Below are 16148 nucleotides of genomic sequence, written 5' to 3'. Positions count from 1 at the left end.
TTGTCTTTACACTTCACGGTATGTGTATTTTATTCATTTGATAAGCTATATTAATACGCCACGCGAACTTGCACATTAAATTTGTTCAGCATTTGCCAAAGAAAACATGTTTCCTCAAGACCGTTTTTTTCCTGTGCGTCCACGAAGGACTTATTGCGAGAGACGGTGTTTGCGTGGACCAATACAACGCATCGCGTCGTTCGGTGCAAACGAACCTGGGTATCATCGGACGGACACGTGAGACGTTGGCCCGAACGGTTGGCTTGGGATGCGTTTTCAAAAGTTTCTCCCCAAATACATGCTCGTGTCGGTTTCGGTGTGCGGTATTTCCACGAAGCCCAGTTTCGCGTAAAACTGGAATAGAAACCGATCGTTCCGGTTGATGCACACGTGAACGCCACCCGTGGTGCCACAGCAACGCAGAGCTGCCAGCAGTACCGTCACGACCCGCTTGCTAACGGTTTCGTCCTCCAGGAGATACTCCTTCAGGATGCGGCAGCACAGGAGTGAAGGATGTTTGCTCAGCACGGCCGCCGGGTAGTCGTTCTGGAAGTTGTGGAAGTAGTGAATACTATCACGCACCATTTGGGCCGCCCGTCCCCCGGCGCCGGTCGATGGGACCTCTCTCGAGTCGGTTTCATTGTTTTCGGATTCGGAACACCCGGGCGCGGGCACCAGAGACAGTGGATACTTGAGGCACATCTCCGGTATCCAGCACTGTTCCATGTTGCGGATGAACGTCTTCGTGTCGAGGGCGGCGCACGCGTACCCAACCAGCTGCTCATTGTGATCCTCGATCACCATGCAAAACTCGGGTGCCATCGTAAGGAACGGACCCAGGTAACGGTCAGCTATCAGTTGCTCGAGCTGGCTTTCGGTCGGCCGATCCTGCAGCGCGTCTCCGTCCTGTGCCGTGCGGTGACAAATCTCGTACAGTGCCGCCTCATCGCTGAACGTGTACGGTCGCATGGTGTACACGTTCACGGCGGACGTTTCGGGTGTCTTGTAAAGGAATAGATCGTTACCGGCATCGAGCGGGATCAGGCGCTGAAGGTCGGCCACTAAACCACCCCGAAATACCCACGGTTCCTGATCACCCGACATGAACGTTTCCTTCCAACCTTTGCTGAACCCTAGAAAGAAAAACAGGCAAATCACCGAAATCGTACTTGCCTCACTTCCAACCACCTCATGCCTTCGGTAACTCACATGTGTATCCGCCCTGGGTGTTGGAATTGATGTTGGCCGGAAAGTTCCCCATGGCAAGCCACTTCACGAACGCGCTCAGCAACGACAGCACACCGGCAATGTCCCAAACGTACGAAAACAGATCGTAGCACATTTCTTTGTTGGCGCAACGGGCAATCTTTTTCGTCAGCTGAAAGATATTTTGACACAGGCTCTGAAACGACGCCGACCGGCGGAACCATTCCTGGGCATCACATTTGTTTAAATCTCGTCCCTCCAGCACCGGTCCTCCTTCGCTCGGGCCCTCGGAGATGTCATCGGCCGAAGGGGCGTTGCTAGGGCCGGGATGAGTTCCGCCGACCCCCACCAAACTGCTCATGCTCGTTCCACTCGCAGTCCGCTGCTTTCCTGCCCGCGACTTGTTGCTGCGCTGGGACAGAACGTAGGCGTTGTTTCGAAGCCAGAAAAATTCGGCCAGCAGCTGGAGGGCCTTCGAGCCGTGCTCAAACGGCAGGTAAAAGAGATCACAGAGCAGCATAAGATCAGCGGCAGTTATATCCTTTTCTTGAGAATTTCTGCAAACCAAAACAAAAAGTAATTACAAACCAATGTCCACAAAATTAGATCGTGTGGTTGAGATGGTTTTATAAAAAAATCGCAACAATTGTTTGATAATATTTTTATATTGGTAGAAATTGTGGCAAGAGGGAAAATGTAGAGGCACTTTTTACACTAAATTAAGCCATTTAAGCAAAATGAAGTAATATAATACATTCGTTGGCGTGTTTAGTACAACGACTCCACAAAAAGATTTAACAAATAAAACAGGATAAAACAAATTACGCCGAAAATCATGTAAGATTTACCTTACATGGAGATTTGGATCTTGGAGAGTTATTTTTGGTAGTAGAGGAGAGAATAGATTGATGCACATTTTGTGTATATTTTAAATTATTAGTCAGTGTTTCTTACTTGTCTTCTGCCATTTCGAGTGATGTATCGGAGCTTTCAACCTGCATTGTTCCCGAGCATGTCTGCGAGACGAAAAATAATCAAGATGTTGATGTCCAATCTAAAGCTTAGAATGCAAGAGCTCTACTCACAGACGTGGTTTCAGACATTATAATATCATCAAAGTGCGTTTTTAGCTGATGCTTTGGCGAGGTCAGATTGCTCCCGCACTCCATCGGCTCCGGAATAACCGGTGCCGCCGGTGGGCTGGCCGAGCTGAACACAACGTCGGTTTTATCGTCCTCCTCCACCATCTGATCCCCCGGGGGCTGCTGAAGTGACCCAACCGGTATCAGCTCCTCGCTCACGGTCATCATCTTATCATCCCCTTCCGGTTCCTCGCTGGCATCGACCATCTTCACTTCATTGTCGTCCAGTTCTAGCATTTTCGATTCCTGTTCCGAACCGCCCCCGGGCATCGATTGATGATTCGTTTCCTCCAGCGGTGTTACTTCCGTCCCATCTGCTATCACCGCGTCGCCCTCGAGTGGTGAGGCCGTTCCGGGTGCGTCATTCGTTTCGGTTCGTGCTTCAACCGGTGGGCTAGAATGCTTATCCATATCATCCCCACTGGAAGCATCTACGCACGCCGGAAGCTCATCGTCGTTGTCCGACGATTTCATGTTCAGCATCGGCACCGGAATGCTGGAGATGGGAATCGTCGATGGGATGGCCATATTGTTGACCGCGGCCGCAACGGGATTCGGCAGAGATTCATTAGTGACCACCTTTGTGGCCGATACGAGCGAGTTCATGATGGGGTTGGGTAGCGCTTCAGCCACGTTCGTCACGGTACTGCAAACCTCGGCGAACATTTGCAGCTGGGTTGGGTTTACCTCTGGCATCGGGAGGACGGTGGAGGTGGTCGTTGTTGTCGTGCTGGTCGATGTCAGTGTCATGCAGGTGTTCACCGATGGTATAATAGGAATTATGGGCATTACCACTAAAATACAGATGAAAACGGTGAAACGATTTTACACAAAAAAATACAAGAAGAAAAATTCTATTAAGCATATAATAGGCAGGTATGACCTAAAACGGTCGTTACACCAAAGAAGAGGAAGAATGATAACGGTGTTTTCACGAAAAGCGAGCGTGAAATAAGCAATGTTCTACTTACTAGTTACAGCAGGCTGAGGTTTAGTAATCGGACCCCAGGCTTCCTTTTCCTCGAAAAACTCCGGCAGCCAGTTGGCGATTGCGTTCTTCAGTGCTAGTCGCGGATGGTAGACGTTTTCGGAAAGAAATGCCGGTGCATCGCCCTCACAGATTCCCTGCTCGTTTTCCGTTTCCAGCTTGATATCGGACGAGATGGAGCTCGATATTTTTGTATCCGCACTACATTTGCTCCAGAAGGCGAGCGTTTGAATGGCGATCGCGTTAGCGTGGAATTCACAGTTGGGATTGGTAACAACGCCTCGGAGCAGTGGAATAAGTTCCGGCGACCGGCCAGAATACGGGCCGAGGAATACGCGCTTTTGATCGTAGTCGTTCGCGTGCAAATTGTCCCAGATTACCGGTGGCCGTTTGAGCACGTCCGTGATTTCCTCGATGCATTCGACCGTCAGCAGCTTCGAGATCACCTTCGGGCCGGTCCACAGCACGTCGATGGCTTTTACCAGTTTTGAGCCAAGCGTATTCAAATATTCCGACTGCTTGACCGTTGGCACGGCTCGCGAGCTGCAGTATTGCGTCGGGCAGAAAAGGAAGCGGGGGCAGTTTAGGTGGTTATATATCTCATTCGTCACTGATACTTGCGCGTAGGCAAAGCTTTGGAACACTTCCTTGTCGGGTTTGGACATTTCCGGCTCGATGTCATCGAACAACAGCGCAAACGCTTTGCACCCGAACTGCGACACTTGGTCAAGCTTTCGCTTTAAGGTAGCCACCTCTTTCGAGCTGCTGTACGTGATATCGAGTCCCGGTGAGAGGGCATAGTAAAAGTTAATACCCTGCTCGTGTGCCGCCGTTATCAGCCCGGTCAAGTGATCCGCTTCCTCGACGGTGTACAGTTCTCGCCAGTACGCCCGGTGTTTGTAGTCGTCCTTCGGGGCGTAAATGTACGAATCCATGCCCCATTGCTTCAGCTTGCGGAATAAGTCTTTCCGCTGCTCCGTCGTCCACGGTCGCCCATAGAAGCCCTCCACAACGCCACAGATGAATCCATCGGCCGAAGAACTATTGTTCGCCGTCTCCCCGTTGGATAAATCGTTAGTAGTTCCCGGTGCGGTGGAACTGGCTGGAGGACTTTCCACTTTCTCTTGCAGTACTATGTCCTCCGGGAGTGCTGTTTCCGACGGAGTTTCTCCAGTCGCTTCTGCCATATCGTAGTCGAATGTTTCTTGTGCCACCGCTATTCTATCTATTGGCTTAGACTAAATGCTAGTTAGTTCCCGAAAATCAGGAGATAATTCCCAATTTTCTTGTACGAACTTCGAAACAATGTCCCGGATACACAGATGGTTAATCAATCGCCTTTGTTATTGTTTTTATAGTCCTTTTTCTTATAACGTAAAGCATACACTTTGATCGTAAACTAGATAAAACGAATTATACATAAACATCAACCAACTAATATCTTATTTTCAGTACAAGAAGAAAGGATCAGCCGAAACAACTATGATGCTGCTCAAAAACAGTTTGTTTTGACAGCTACCCCGATATAGGAGAAATCCTTTTCTGTAGAAAGAGAACTTCAAAAATAAAAATTATATATTCCAACGTTGCTCTTTTCGATTTTTTCTGTTGTTAACTCAGGAAATATTTCTATTGTTTTGGCAATTCATTTACAAGTGTAAGTAGCTGTTAAATTGAATTAATTTAGATATTTTTGAAATCGATTTCACTTCACTTTTGCTACATGGGATTTTTGTGATGTCTAGTTGTGTCAAACTCGCCGGTACCCTCCATCCCCCTCCAAGGGGTTGGTATTGCCTATACGATGTCAACAAACGAATTGGAAACCCAATTTTCCGTGCCTCCGGTAAAAGCCGGAGAACGAAAGTCTACATCTCTTTCGGGGAAAATTCTCATTAGCATTACCGGTAAGTATTCGCTTCGTCAAACAATTGTAGCATGCTGTGTAAACCTTTCCACTTTCTATTATTTCCAGGTGGTATTGCTGTAGGTCTCTCGATTGTTTGCTACCCTTTCGTTGCACCAGCATTGCGTAAACACTGCCTCCCGTACGTACCGGCCACGCCAAATCAGATAAAAAATGTGCTATCGTTCATAAAGCCTGTGGGCGGTAGCAGCAGGCTGCTGGACATAGGTTCCGGTGACGGTCGAATTGTTATTGCAGCTGCCCGTGCCCAACGATCGTTAAAGGCCGATGGTGTCGAGCTCAATCCATGGTTGGTTTACTACTCCAGATTTGCCGCCCTTCGCCACGGCGTACTAGGAAAAACAAACTTCTATCGTAAAGACCTATGGAAGTTTAGTCTTGCTCCGTACGATCATATTGTGATATTCGGTGTAGAACAAATGGTAAGCACGGGTTTTCCATTTGTTGGGGCTAAAAAAGTAGAGGCCTTACAATTGTTTGTTTTATTGTTTTCCCCTAGATGGTGGACTTGGAAAAGAAAATACAACAAGAAGCTTCCCCTGGCACGACGGTCATTGCATGCCGGTTTCCGTTTCCTTCTATGAAGGTGGAGAACCGAATAGACGAAGGAGTGGACTCGGTTTGGGTGTATCGCCCGGTGAAAACCGATGGGAAAGATTCCTTTAATTAACGCCAATCGCTTTTTAAACCTAGTCGGTTCATTGTTAGTCAATAAAAAAAAAGTCGTTGTATCATAACTTACTTATTAGTGTAGATTTCATATGTGAAGTGAACACGAATGAGATTTCTTCATACGCATTAATGTTCTTCCAAAACTAATTGATCAAACTGGCTATCATATCAGTTTTCTTAAAGATAGAAAAAAAGTGAATGAAATGAAATTGTAAAGTCATTTTTACTCGATAGGTACTTCTACGTTGATTTCCTCCCGATTTTGATTCCACTCGTGCAGATCGATACCGAGTTGCGATTTCATTACCTTCAGCGTATTGCCGATAATTTGTTTGTGGTACACTTGGCGTATATTGAAACCAATTTTAAGATAAATTTCCCGCACATCCTGATCACATTCTGAAGTCACTGTTTCGATTGCGTATAACTGACTTTCGGAGGCATGTTGCAACACTCGTTGAATGAGATAGTCCGTCACCGGCGATAGTCCATACCTGGGGCTGACGGCGAGTCTCGTAATGAATCCTGCGTTTTCCATGGCTAAGTGATTGCGGCAGCTGATGGTACCGATGATTCTTTTCCTCATCTGACCCAGTTCCTGCTGCACCTCCGGACCGGGTCGATCGGCAAAGCACTTCTCTATCGTCGTCATCTGAGCCTTGGCGTTGACCGAGAGCAAAGGTTCGTACACTTCTGCCACCCAGCACAGCTTATTCGGGCGGAGGGCAAGTTCATTGGATTTGTTGTAGTAGCTACCGTACACCGTGAACCAGATCAGAACGACCACGCACGGTATCGCGATGGCGCACATGTACAATGGAATGCCGAAAAAAATAAACATCAACGCCCAACCAAGTACGATCAGCTGGAGAGTAATCTATGGAATAAAACAAAAACTTTAACAAACTATAGAAGTTTACCAAAAGAACAGCACACAACACACTTACCTCCCTAAATAAACAGGACACGAAAGCTTCCCAAGCGCCGGACATGACAAACTCTTTGATAAGGTTTTGAAGTGCAACATTGTCCTGATTTTCATGCTTACGAATTACGACGAAAGGTTTCATTCGGTCCAAACAGTGGGGCGTTTTAAAGAGTTTGATTTGATGATCACGACGGCACTTTTCTTTCACGCGATCGTTTATGAGGACGCCATAAAAACACATAAGCTCGAAGTCACAACAAAGTGCAAATAAACAATTTATGACCGCAGTTGTCATTAAAAATGTCAGTTGTCAGAATTAACTAAATGTTTTGATTTTTAAAATTACGGTTATGATTGGTTCATATTGAATTTATTATAAAATTATCAACACAAATTACTTCCTTCTTCTATTCGCATGCTAAAAACGCGATCGAAAGAACCATCTGTTACTTAATTTTTGTAATGGTGGAAAAAGTTTCGGATCATAATGCTTTCGGCCCACGGTCCTGTTTTTCGGGAGCACCAAACATTTACAAACAGAAGGGCATCGATTGGGTCCATTCCACTGGTTCAGAAAACTTATCGGGTACAGCACCAACCTGGTCCTGTTGCGATGTGCCTGAAAGGGGTAACAATATTCCTGAATGTGTTATTTTACTTTTCTTGACTTTTAAAAAAATACACTTTTTCCCCTTATCCCGGCTGGTGCATTGTGTTCCAAAAATCAGTAAATTAAAAATGTATTACGCAGGACCCGATTACTTTTCTTTTTCTGGACTATCGCGTTTCTATTTTCTATTTTAGTTTCATTTCACAAACAAACGAAAGGACACAATTTGTGGCTTAGCGAAAGAAATAAAATGCCCCAAAGCGACTATTGCATTCGGATTGATTGCTGGATTTTGCGACGGTAATGGATGGTTCTCTTCATTTCCGGGGGAGTATGGTTTTCTCTACTTCTTGTCTTCCCATCGGGTGGGTGAGTCCGGCGGGAAGGTTTGCGGATAGGGTAGGCAGAATTTAAAAATAAAGGAACGAGAGGATAGAGGATCCAACAACCGGAGAGAATATTTCGTTTACTCGATATTTGACGAGCGGTTCATACTAGGGATGGCGGGATGAATTGTTAGTTTGATTTGATCTGCGGCCCGTTCTGCTTTTTCGCCAACTTTTCCACCGACACAGTGGGAGTCTGGTGTTCGCTAGCGGACATCGTGCCTCGGCCACCGGTATTGCTGGAGTCCGTTACCGTCGTTTGGGTGCTTTCCGCGCTAGACGATTGAGTCGTTGTCAGTGTCGTTACGGGGGCTGCGCTAACGTCGGCAAACACTACCGCCAGCGGGTACCGCTTTTGGCATATTTTCTTGAACACACTCAGCTGCTCGTCACACTGGCCAAAGTAACCCGATTTGAGCAGCAGGAATAATTTCGTCGCTTTCTGTAACGAAAAAAAATAATGCAAATGAGCGAATTTGATTGAAAGATTTACTCTTTTCATTACAATTCCTACGAACCTCCAACGGAACCTGTTGTAAGTCGGCACTTGTCACTAGCGCTATCGCTTCGTCCCGTCGCTTTTCGTCCAGTGTGTACATTACTTTCACCGCCTCATATACCGCGTCCAGGTTACCCTTGTGCTGCTGGAGATACGCATCGTTCAGTGCCGCTGCCGTCTGATGACCCTGGAACAGGTTTTCCCGTTCGCGCTCGATCACGGTTCTGACGTTTACGTCCAGCGCGTCATCGTCCTCCTTGCTGGCGAGACGCTGCTCCAGTAATCGATGGAACCGAATAATGCAACCGTGGAGGATCGGATTGCTGGCATCTATTTTCCGCGCACGTTTCAATGACTGCAGCATCAACAGAAGCTTGTTGCGACGCAGATAGATCTCGAACGCCATCAGATGAGTTTCGATATTGTCTTTGGCCAGCAGTTGTAGTGGCTTCAAAAACTCTAGTGCCTTCTCGAGCGGATCGTCGGGGCGGGCCAGTTTTTCCGGTACCAGCTCGTCCAGCTGGGGTGCTTCCGGGTCGCCTTCACCGCACTGCTGCTTTCTATTGTGCTGTTCCTTCTTCTGCTGCTCCTTTCGGGCACTCTCTTCTTGTGCCTTCTTCAGCTCTGCCTTTCGTTGCTTGTTCCGAAGTTTCTTCAGTTCCCGTGGAGGCAAGTTTTCTACGGGTAGCGCAAAAATCAATAGATGCAAGATTAGAAAAACATGTTTGAACCATTTCACACGCTCACATACCAATATCCAAATCTGTTGCAGCCGATTCTGAGGCTAAGGGTTGGTCGAAAAGTCGTAGATAGACCTAAAATAAATAATGTATTGACAAAATTCGTTAGTATTAAACTTTTAAAATATGTGATACTCGACATCTATGCCGCATATCAGCAGCTATACACACCTCAATGGCACACTTGGCTGCCTTGAAGTAAAACGGATGCCTTCGGAGAACGTCCTCCAGCCGCAGCAGATCTACATAGGATCGCAATGTCATCTTGCGCATGCAGTATGTATGAAAATCGAACTGATCTTCGAGAATCTCGGAAAAGTGACGATCAACCTCGTGACACTTCTTTAGTGCATCGCCCCACTTTTCCAAACGCTGGTAAGCAAGCGCACACTCCGTCTGGAACCACATGCACTGCATTTCGTTTAGGTTCTCCATCGGCGATACACCTTCGCGGGTAAACTTGGCGCATATTTCTTCGGCTTCCGTGATCTGGTTCGCACGTAGCATATACTTAGCGCACTTCGAATTGATATACCGATCGGCCGTGTCTAGACTCTGCGCCTCGTCCAGCCACTTCACTGCTTCCAGCACATCACCCGCGTGCTTGTAGATGCGACCTTTGGTTACGAACAACTCGATCAGCGTGGGGGTGTGCTCGATTGCGGCATTGATAAAGTCCAGTGCCTTTTCCGACTCGCGCAGGTGGTCGTAGTGCTGCGCGAGATAGTACATCGTCCACAGGAGTGCCGATGCCGGCTCTTTCGGTACGGACGGGTTCTCGGCATCCGCAGCCGAGAAGTAACCGCTGCTGGCCAGGTTTTGATAGTAGGACTCGACCAGCTTGCCGATTACCTTGATCTTCCCGTCGTCGCGGTACAGCGAGCGCAAGTTGACGAAGAGTGGTGGAACACCTTTCCGCAGGTTGCGTCGTAAATGTTCATCGGCAAGCTCATGGAATTTCTCCCCGGTGGCAATGTCGAGTGGTAACCGCCGGGCACAAAACGAATACGGGTACTCCGCCTGCATCGTACGGTACGCCTGGATGATATCCTCAGTATCGGTCAGCTTGCTCGCTTCCATATACTTCCGGAAGTATTCCATGTTGTCCGGATTCCGTTCGATCAGTTCCTTAAAGATGGGCAGTGCTTCTTCGTGGCGGCCAAGTTTAAGGCACAGATTCCCGGTCATTTCCTGCACGGTCAGCTTGTCCAGTATTTGCTGCCCGTAGGTCTTCAGATGCTCTAACGCTTTCTCGTAGTGGCCCGCCTCCTGGATCACGTCGTTCTGGTACAGCAGCAATTCGCTATGCTTGTAGTCAAACGTTTCCATCGTTTGCGATTTGTGAAACGTCTCCAGTATGTTCATGGCCGTCTCGTAGTCCCCAAGCAGATGGTAGCTCATCGCAAAGCCAATCCAGCTGGCGTGCTGGGACGGACGAAGCTTGAACAGCTGATGCCGCGTTTCCCGATAGCCCTCGAGATCGCGCATCTGGATCTGCAACAGTGACAGATCGCGCAATATCTGTATGTTGTCCTTCTCCCATTTCAGCGCGTTCCGGTAGCACTTGATTGCTTCGTCGTACTTCTTGTCCGAACGCTGCAGCAGTCCGTACACGTGCCAACAGACGTGCGACTTCAGATCGTTCCGCAGCCCACGGCGTACGTGTTCGTAAGCTTCATCCTTACGCCCTAGACAGTTCAGCGTAAGCCCCTTCATGGCCAACGTTTCGCCGTGTTCGGTAAACTTTGGATTCGACAGGATCTGCTTGGCCAGTTTGAGGCCATTTTTGTATTGCTTCATTTCGTAACATTTCTGTGCAGAGATAGAATACGAGGAAAGAAAATGTTAGTAAAAATTGTACATCAACTCGCCGTTTGTTTTTACCTATTACCAACTGTTCCCTCTGAATTAAACGTTTCTTCACTATTCTACTACAAACAAGTTTGTGGTTCGTTTTTTTGTGAAATGTTTGAAGGCAGGTACTTTTTTAACCAAAACTAGGCAATCTATTTAATCGGCCAATATTGCCGGTCCGCAACAGAGCACTCGGTGTATTGACATCTCCTTGAAGTTGGTATGACAACCGAAAACATTGTGAGGTTAGGTGCGGCGCTTACGGCGAATACCGAGCACTCCCAAAACAATCGCACTACAATGGACAAAACACGCCAGATAATCCGGATCCGTGAAAATTTAAGTCAATCAAAATCTAGCAAACTAACTTTCGATACCACTGAGGCTGGTTTATAGCAGGAGTTTCAAATTTTACAGCATTGGTCCACCGCATGAAGTTCGATTTTTTTACTTTTGACACTTCATGTCACACAGGCACACAGGCACCTACACATTATGTATCGCGCTCGCGATAATCTTCATTATTTTACATGTCTAGCAGCAAATTTACACATTCATCGGATTCTTGCCATGCGTTCGGCTTTTACTTACCAGTATCTTACGGAACAGGGCACTTTCCTTCGATGGCAAAGGATCACTGGAAGGCATTTTGCGGTATGTTGCGCTCTCGTTCCCGTTCCGTCAGAAGATCGAATTCAACTAAGCAAACCTAAAGGGAAGACCCACGGGAGGAAGAAGCAGAAGAACGAAGAAAAAGTAGAACCAGTCGCAATGCTCGGCGGTCGTACACGGTTCACTGTCGGGGAGATGCAGCATAGGCAGCGCTTTAAACCACTTATCTGCTATCGAAATGTAACCCTCGATTTTGTAACCACACGCTCGGTGCACTATGCCTACAGGAAAATGACCGTGGGTAGACGAAGCGCAGGATTGGCAGAGTACAATAACAAAAGTGCTTTAAGCACTGGTCCACTATTTACTTTTTTCGGTCAGGATACACTTTCGCGTACGACATGCACTCGGAAGAAGGAGTTTCTGTGAACACACGCACCTGTAAAGCGGATCCAAGAGTTCCGAAAATAACGTGAACCACCTCTCGGGCAGAATCGGTATCGAACGACGGCAGAAGCACACTCGCGCAGCCAAACTCGCGGAAACAGTTCTCTATTCTCGTCTGCAAGACGCATGGATCCGTCAGTTCGCTGAAGGAAGAACTCTTGCGGTAAGTGCTATTTATTTCTTTCTGGCGTGTATTTGCTTATCGTTCGTGCCTTTTACTCCTATACGGTGTTCAGAAAGCTAATCGCGGTACCAGTTGCGTAACGAAGCTGTCAAATAAATGACATTACATAGATTTTTTAAATTTTGGTTTACAAATATGTGCATGGCTTGAAGGGATTGTTTTCCATTACTTCCTTGAAATTGTTCTTTAGTCGGCTTTGCAAACATTCGTTCTAGTATGGCTGGCAGATGGGGAAAAAATGTTGATCCAACCTCCTACACAAGACACATCTGTATTGACAATCGATTCTGACAAAACTATTACCGCCATAGCGGGTCCTGGTCTAAACAGACCTTGGTCAATGACAGCTAGTACATAAAGCGCAGTTAAAGATAAACATTGGTGTCCCGAAAAGTTCATTTTTGATTTTATCTCCACTCGTCTGTATCACTGATATGTACCACGTTTAGGAGTACAAGTTTTTATACATTCTCACCTTTGAACCCTTCGAACGAGGTTCTCTAACCTAACCAACATGTCGTCATCGCTATTGGAACTGCAAAACCTCTACGAACGCTACGTGAAATGGGTAGCGGGAAACCCGTCCGCCCTGGGGGACGTCGAATTGACCATCAAGTGGCTTTCATATTTCGTTGCCGGTGAGTTTACTTGCACGATTGGATTGTACAACGGAATTACTGCACCGTCAGAAGCAAAAAACTTAAGAATGATTTGTTTGCAGGCAAAATAAACAACTCCTCTGCCGTCTCGGAGCTGGTGTACTCGTTGTCGAACTTGCTAGTATTTTTCAATGATCGCATTATAGAGAAAGCACATAAGAAAGTATTCGATAACACACGCACCTTGGACCGCCGGCTCAAAGTGTTTCTGACGACCCTCGATTACTGTGAAGTTTTTATAGAACTGTCGGCTCACAAAATATGGGGAACAAGAGGCCGTTGGTTTTTTATCGTTGTGATACAAGTCGTAAAGTATGCACTTAGTACAGTGATGCCTTGTTCCGTATAATCGAATGTTTCATGTTTTATTGTTATCATTTTAGGTGCATATGTCGATTAATTTTAACGTTGTACTGTCCCAGTACCAAAATGGTCACCAATCCCCCGATTCCTGCCCTAAACAGGAAGACAGTAAGGGAACCAAATCCCCATGCTAACGCTTCATTCCATGACAATCTTGGAGGAGAAACTTCCGGAATCGTATTGAAACGGTCCGGTCGGGTCATGCGAAAGGTCAACTGTTCGCCATCGTTGATGTCTCGGTCTTGGAAGCTGCCTTCCGTAGATGATGGCCAAAATTTCTACGCCAACCAGCCGGCCCTGTACGGTGGCAAACAGGTGAAATCGGCGGAACTTATATACATATTCAAACCGCTCGTCCACCTCGCCTGCATGAAACGCTTCGGCACTAAGAGCTGGACGAGCTACCTGGTGGCCCTGGCACTGGACAGTGCAAGCCTGCGTTTGTACTATAAAAATCGCGAGGTACTATCCAAGGATCAGCGAGTGGAACTGTCTCGGAGGTGCGTTGCGATGTTACTGTACCTGCTCCGGTCGCCGTTCTACGATCGATACACGCGCGAAAAAATTGCCCTCCTTCTGAACGGTATCGGGAACAATGTGCCCCTGACTGGTAGCATTGCGCGGCTGATACTTTCCTACATTCCCCACTGGCAAGAGACGTACTTCTACATGTGGTCTACGTAGTCGTAATCGGGTGAGCAGTTCTCTCGAGAGGAAGCTAAGTTTCGTTGGTGCACGGATGCATAATGCTTGTTATGGGTTAACAGTGTGGGGTTATTTTGTCACATAATTATATTATATTGAATAAACGATGTCTACCAATTGAGTACCAGTGCGTCTCAAGTATGTTTCGGTTGTTTACCGATTTGTGACGGTTGGGGAGACGCACCCGCTGACGAAACTGTCCTTAGATGTTGGGTGATTGGAACCAATTCACTTCAATTTAATCCGTATCGCTCATAACCGTGGGCTTTGCTAGAGCCCCTTATATTGCATTGATTGCAAGGCGCATCACTGGCGACAGGTTGTTTGTTTGTTTTGTATCTGCATCTGTTTACTGATTGCGGAAATAAGGTAAAGAAATTGAGCAATCCAATGAAACATTTGTCGTGCACAATAATGTGTTAAATATATAACATTTTTAACTATCTTTTACGCACATAGCTGGATTATACAATGCCTGCAGCAATTTATATATTTTATAGTTTATTTCATATCTTTTATTGTGTGGGACTTAGCTTATAGATTATTGTAGAATTATTGCGAGAGTGTTTGAACGTTATTTAGAATGACGTCTAAATATGATATCGACATCATGCCCATGCAAAAGTAGCGTTATTGTTTGACTTACAAAATAGAGAAACAAATGTTCAGTGCATTAAAACAAGCAAATCAACACCGTTAAATAAACGCCACTCGAGTGCAGGTGTTGTTTGCGCTATCATGTGTAACAGTATGTATATTGCACCGGAATGGATTTATTTTGCTGAAGTGCATTTAACTGACCGATGCACTTTTGCCCGGTCCTCACAGCGCTAAGTCATATGTCCCGCTGCCTTGGTGACGCTTTCATAAACCATTTGTGTGTGTATCCGGGTGAAATTTTTCCTTCTATGATTCATTTTGCGCTGCAAAAAATGGTATTTACTTCCCTTTGACCCAGTTATGTCGGCAGTGTGTGCATCGGCTATGTTAGAACCTGACCATTTTTCCGTCCACGAAAACCATTTCACCATGCATCTCGCTGGCGCTGGATGAAACATGTTTGACCAACCCATTCGGGACGGAACGGCATTTCAGCAATCGATCGTTGAGCCACGCGGACAGTTTCGAAGGCACGGTTTCAAATCACAACCTTCAGTTGTCGATCGGCAGAATTATCTACGGGCCATACCAAAAAAGAAAGACCCTCCACCCGTTTGTTTGCACCAAGAAAAGTGCTATTGACCGCAAATGTTGGCTATAGGTGGTTCCAGTTGCGTCCACCCGGTAATTCGTCCGTCGCGCCTCAAGAAAACATGAAATGCACCGGAATATGTCGCAGCCGTACGACACCCGTATCGTAACGGTTCCCTTCGGTATTTGGTTCCGCGAATGGCAGTTCATTGTGGATGGATTTCATTCAATTTTAGCCAGCACCAAACTGGAACAAACTCAGCTAAACGCTGAGTAGCAAAGCTACCTGAAGGGCAACCATCGAAACTGTTCGGATTTGCAAATTTGTCAGTTATTTTCTAGGTTTGTTGGTTAAGGCCACTGAAGACATGCGGTTGGTTCGTCAATTACCGGTTAATTACAAATCGCACGTTTCATGAATTGACAATGCGATTCTATCCATCCAGTTCATTTGATATTTTCCGAAAAATGCATTCAACTAAATGTAAAAACTATGTTTCTTGTTTGAAGCGTACTTTTTTTTCAATTCTTTCCAATTAGTACTCATGACAGATCATTGACTTCGCGATGGTCATTGATCAAAAATAGTGGTTAATCGTGATTATTAAACTAATCAATTGTGACCCGGGTCGTTAAAGCTTCGCAATTTAATGGATGGTTTATAGAAACAAAAATCTATTTCCATATCCTTTATTTTCTTTTTACGTTTGATTTTTTTTAGAAATTATAATATTGTTTTAAATTAATAAGACTTATGTTAGTGATTGTTAGAATCATAACCAATTTTGTGAATTTTATGTTTGTGTCTTTTTTTATTTATTTTTTTGTTTTCTAGATTGTGCTCAACTTATATGAATTTGATATTATTTTAGTACGATATCCAAGGTTCATCACCTCCAACCATACCTTAACTTAACAACGTTGAACATCTCCTTACATACGATTCGAGCGAAAACCAGCTTCAAAGCGGCATTCTCCCCCCAAAGGACCTTGGGAGCAAGCTTTCCTTCGTGTACAACCTTCAATAGACTTCCC

At 46.0% G+C, this 16148-nt stretch overlaps 5 protein-coding genes across 6 annotated transcripts; 2 read left to right on the top strand and 3 right to left on the bottom strand.

The window, feature by feature from the left end:
- Window positions 1-5: 5 nt before the first annotated feature.
- On the bottom strand, window positions 6-4562 carry LOC131261394 (protein O-GlcNAcase). The gene is made up of 5 exons (XM_058263417.1): window positions 3320-4562; window positions 2292-3142; window positions 2161-2222; window positions 1210-1763; window positions 6-1133 (listed from the first exon to the last, which is right to left on the bottom strand). The coding sequence occupies exons 1-5, from the start codon at window positions 4521-4523 to the stop codon at window positions 277-279; spliced, it is 3528 nt and encodes a 1175-aa protein (XP_058119400.1). The 5' UTR covers window positions 4524-4562; the 3' UTR covers window positions 6-276.
- Window positions 4563-5129: 567 nt separating this feature from the next.
- On the top strand, window positions 5130-5933 carry LOC131271741 (ATP synthase subunit C lysine N-methyltransferase). Its single transcript, XM_058273262.1, has 3 exons — window positions 5130-5243; window positions 5312-5685; window positions 5763-5933. The coding sequence occupies exons 1-3, from the start codon at window positions 5141-5143 to the stop codon at window positions 5931-5933; spliced, it is 648 nt and encodes a 215-aa protein (XP_058129245.1). The 5' UTR covers window positions 5130-5140.
- A 223-nt stretch (window positions 5934-6156) lies between these two features.
- LOC131271740 (uncharacterized) lies at window positions 6157-7065 on the bottom strand. Its single transcript, XM_058273261.1, has 2 exons — window positions 6883-7065; window positions 6157-6812 (listed from the first exon to the last, which is right to left on the bottom strand). Exons 1-2 carry the CDS (start codon window positions 7003-7005, stop codon window positions 6159-6161), a joined length of 777 nt encoding a protein of 258 aa, XP_058129244.1. The 5' UTR covers window positions 7006-7065; the 3' UTR covers window positions 6157-6158.
- A 561-nt stretch (window positions 7066-7626) lies between these two features.
- On the bottom strand, window positions 7627-12141 carry LOC131260914 (N-alpha-acetyltransferase 15, NatA auxiliary subunit). Of its 2 annotated transcripts, none has more exons than XM_058262769.1 (6): window positions 12004-12141; window positions 11544-11661; window positions 9270-10910; window positions 9110-9173; window positions 8378-9036; window positions 7627-8301 (listed from the first exon to the last, which is right to left on the bottom strand). In XM_058262769.1, exons 2-6 carry the CDS (start codon window positions 11598-11600, stop codon window positions 7990-7992), a joined length of 2733 nt encoding a protein of 910 aa, XP_058118752.1. In that variant the 5' UTR covers window positions 11601-11661; window positions 12004-12141; the 3' UTR covers window positions 7627-7989. The 2 variants fall into 2 exon arrangements, with proteins under 2 accessions (XP_058118752.1, XP_058118753.1); XM_058262770.1 differs by lacking the exon at window positions 12004-12141 and adding an exon at window positions 11933-11962.
- Window positions 12142-12560: 419 nt separating this feature from the next.
- LOC131272475 (peroxisomal membrane protein PEX16) lies at window positions 12561-14044 on the top strand. Its single transcript, XM_058274216.1, has 3 exons — window positions 12561-12833; window positions 12917-13166; window positions 13238-14044. Exons 1-3 carry the CDS (start codon window positions 12710-12712, stop codon window positions 13899-13901), a joined length of 1038 nt encoding a protein of 345 aa, XP_058130199.1. The 5' UTR covers window positions 12561-12709; the 3' UTR covers window positions 13902-14044.
- The last annotated feature ends 2104 nt before the right edge of the window (window positions 14045-16148 follow it).

This window comes from Anopheles coustani, chromosome 3 (assembly GCF_943734705.1).
Source record: "Anopheles coustani chromosome 3, idAnoCousDA_361_x.2, whole genome shotgun sequence".
Taxonomy (NCBI): domain Eukaryota; kingdom Metazoa; phylum Arthropoda; class Insecta; order Diptera; family Culicidae; genus Anopheles; species Anopheles coustani.
Note: the sequence above shows the minus strand (reverse complement) of the source record. Positions and strands in the feature narration are given on the sequence as shown.

What these genes read in the sequence shown, in the direction of transcription:
- LOC131261394 (XM_058263417.1), bottom strand. Translation starts at nt 4,523, where the DNA reads ATGGCAGAAGCGACTGGAGAAACTCCGTCGGAAACAGCACTCCCGGAG. An exon ending in ACCTCAGCCTGCTGTAACTA is followed by an intron (nt 3,143 to 3,319) that starts GTAAGTAGAACA and finishes TCTGTATTTTAG; the next exon opens with TGGTAATGCCCATAATTCCT. An exon ending in CTCGAAATGGCAGAAGACAA is followed by an intron (nt 1,764 to 2,160) that starts GTAAGAAACACT and finishes TTTGGTTTGCAG; the next exon opens with AAATTCTCAAGAAAAGGATA.
- LOC131271740 (XM_058273261.1), bottom strand. Translation starts at nt 7,005, where the DNA reads ATGAAACCTTTCGTCGTAATTCGTAAGCATGAAAATCAGGACAATGTT. An exon ending in TGTCCTGTTTATTTAGGGAG is followed by an intron (nt 6,813 to 6,882) that starts GTAAGTGTGTTG and finishes TTTATTCCATAG; the next exon opens with ATTACTCTCCAGCTGATCGT.
- LOC131272475 (XM_058274216.1), top strand. Translation starts at nt 12,710, where the DNA reads ATGTCGTCATCGCTATTGGAACTGCAAAACCTCTACGAACGCTACGTG. An exon ending in GCTTTCATATTTCGTTGCCG is followed by an intron (nt 12,834 to 12,916) that starts GTGAGTTTACTT and finishes ATTTGTTTGCAG; the next exon opens with GCAAAATAAACAACTCCTCT. An exon ending in GTTGTGATACAAGTCGTAAA is followed by an intron (nt 13,167 to 13,237) that starts GTATGCACTTAG and finishes TTATCATTTTAG; the next exon opens with GTGCATATGTCGATTAATTT.
- LOC131260914 (XM_058262769.1), bottom strand. Translation starts at nt 11,600, where the DNA reads ATGCCTTCCAGTGATCCTTTGCCATCGAAGGAAAGTGCCCTGTTCCGT. An exon ending in CAGCCAAGTGTGCCATTGAG is followed by an intron (nt 9,174 to 9,269) that starts GTGTGTATAGCT and finishes TATTTATTTTAG; the next exon opens with GTCTATCTACGACTTTTCGA. An exon ending in TACAACAGGTTCCGTTGGAG is followed by an intron (nt 8,302 to 8,377) that starts GTTCGTAGGAAT and finishes TTTTCGTTACAG; the next exon opens with AAAGCGACGAAATTATTCCT.
- LOC131271741 (XM_058273262.1), top strand. Translation starts at nt 5,141, where the DNA reads ATGTCAACAAACGAATTGGAAACCCAATTTTCCGTGCCTCCGGTAAAA. An exon ending in AATTCTCATTAGCATTACCG is followed by an intron (nt 5,244 to 5,311) that starts GTAAGTATTCGC and finishes TATTATTTCCAG; the next exon opens with GTGGTATTGCTGTAGGTCTC. An exon ending in TATTCGGTGTAGAACAAATG is followed by an intron (nt 5,686 to 5,762) that starts GTAAGCACGGGT and finishes GTTTTCCCCTAG; the next exon opens with ATGGTGGACTTGGAAAAGAA.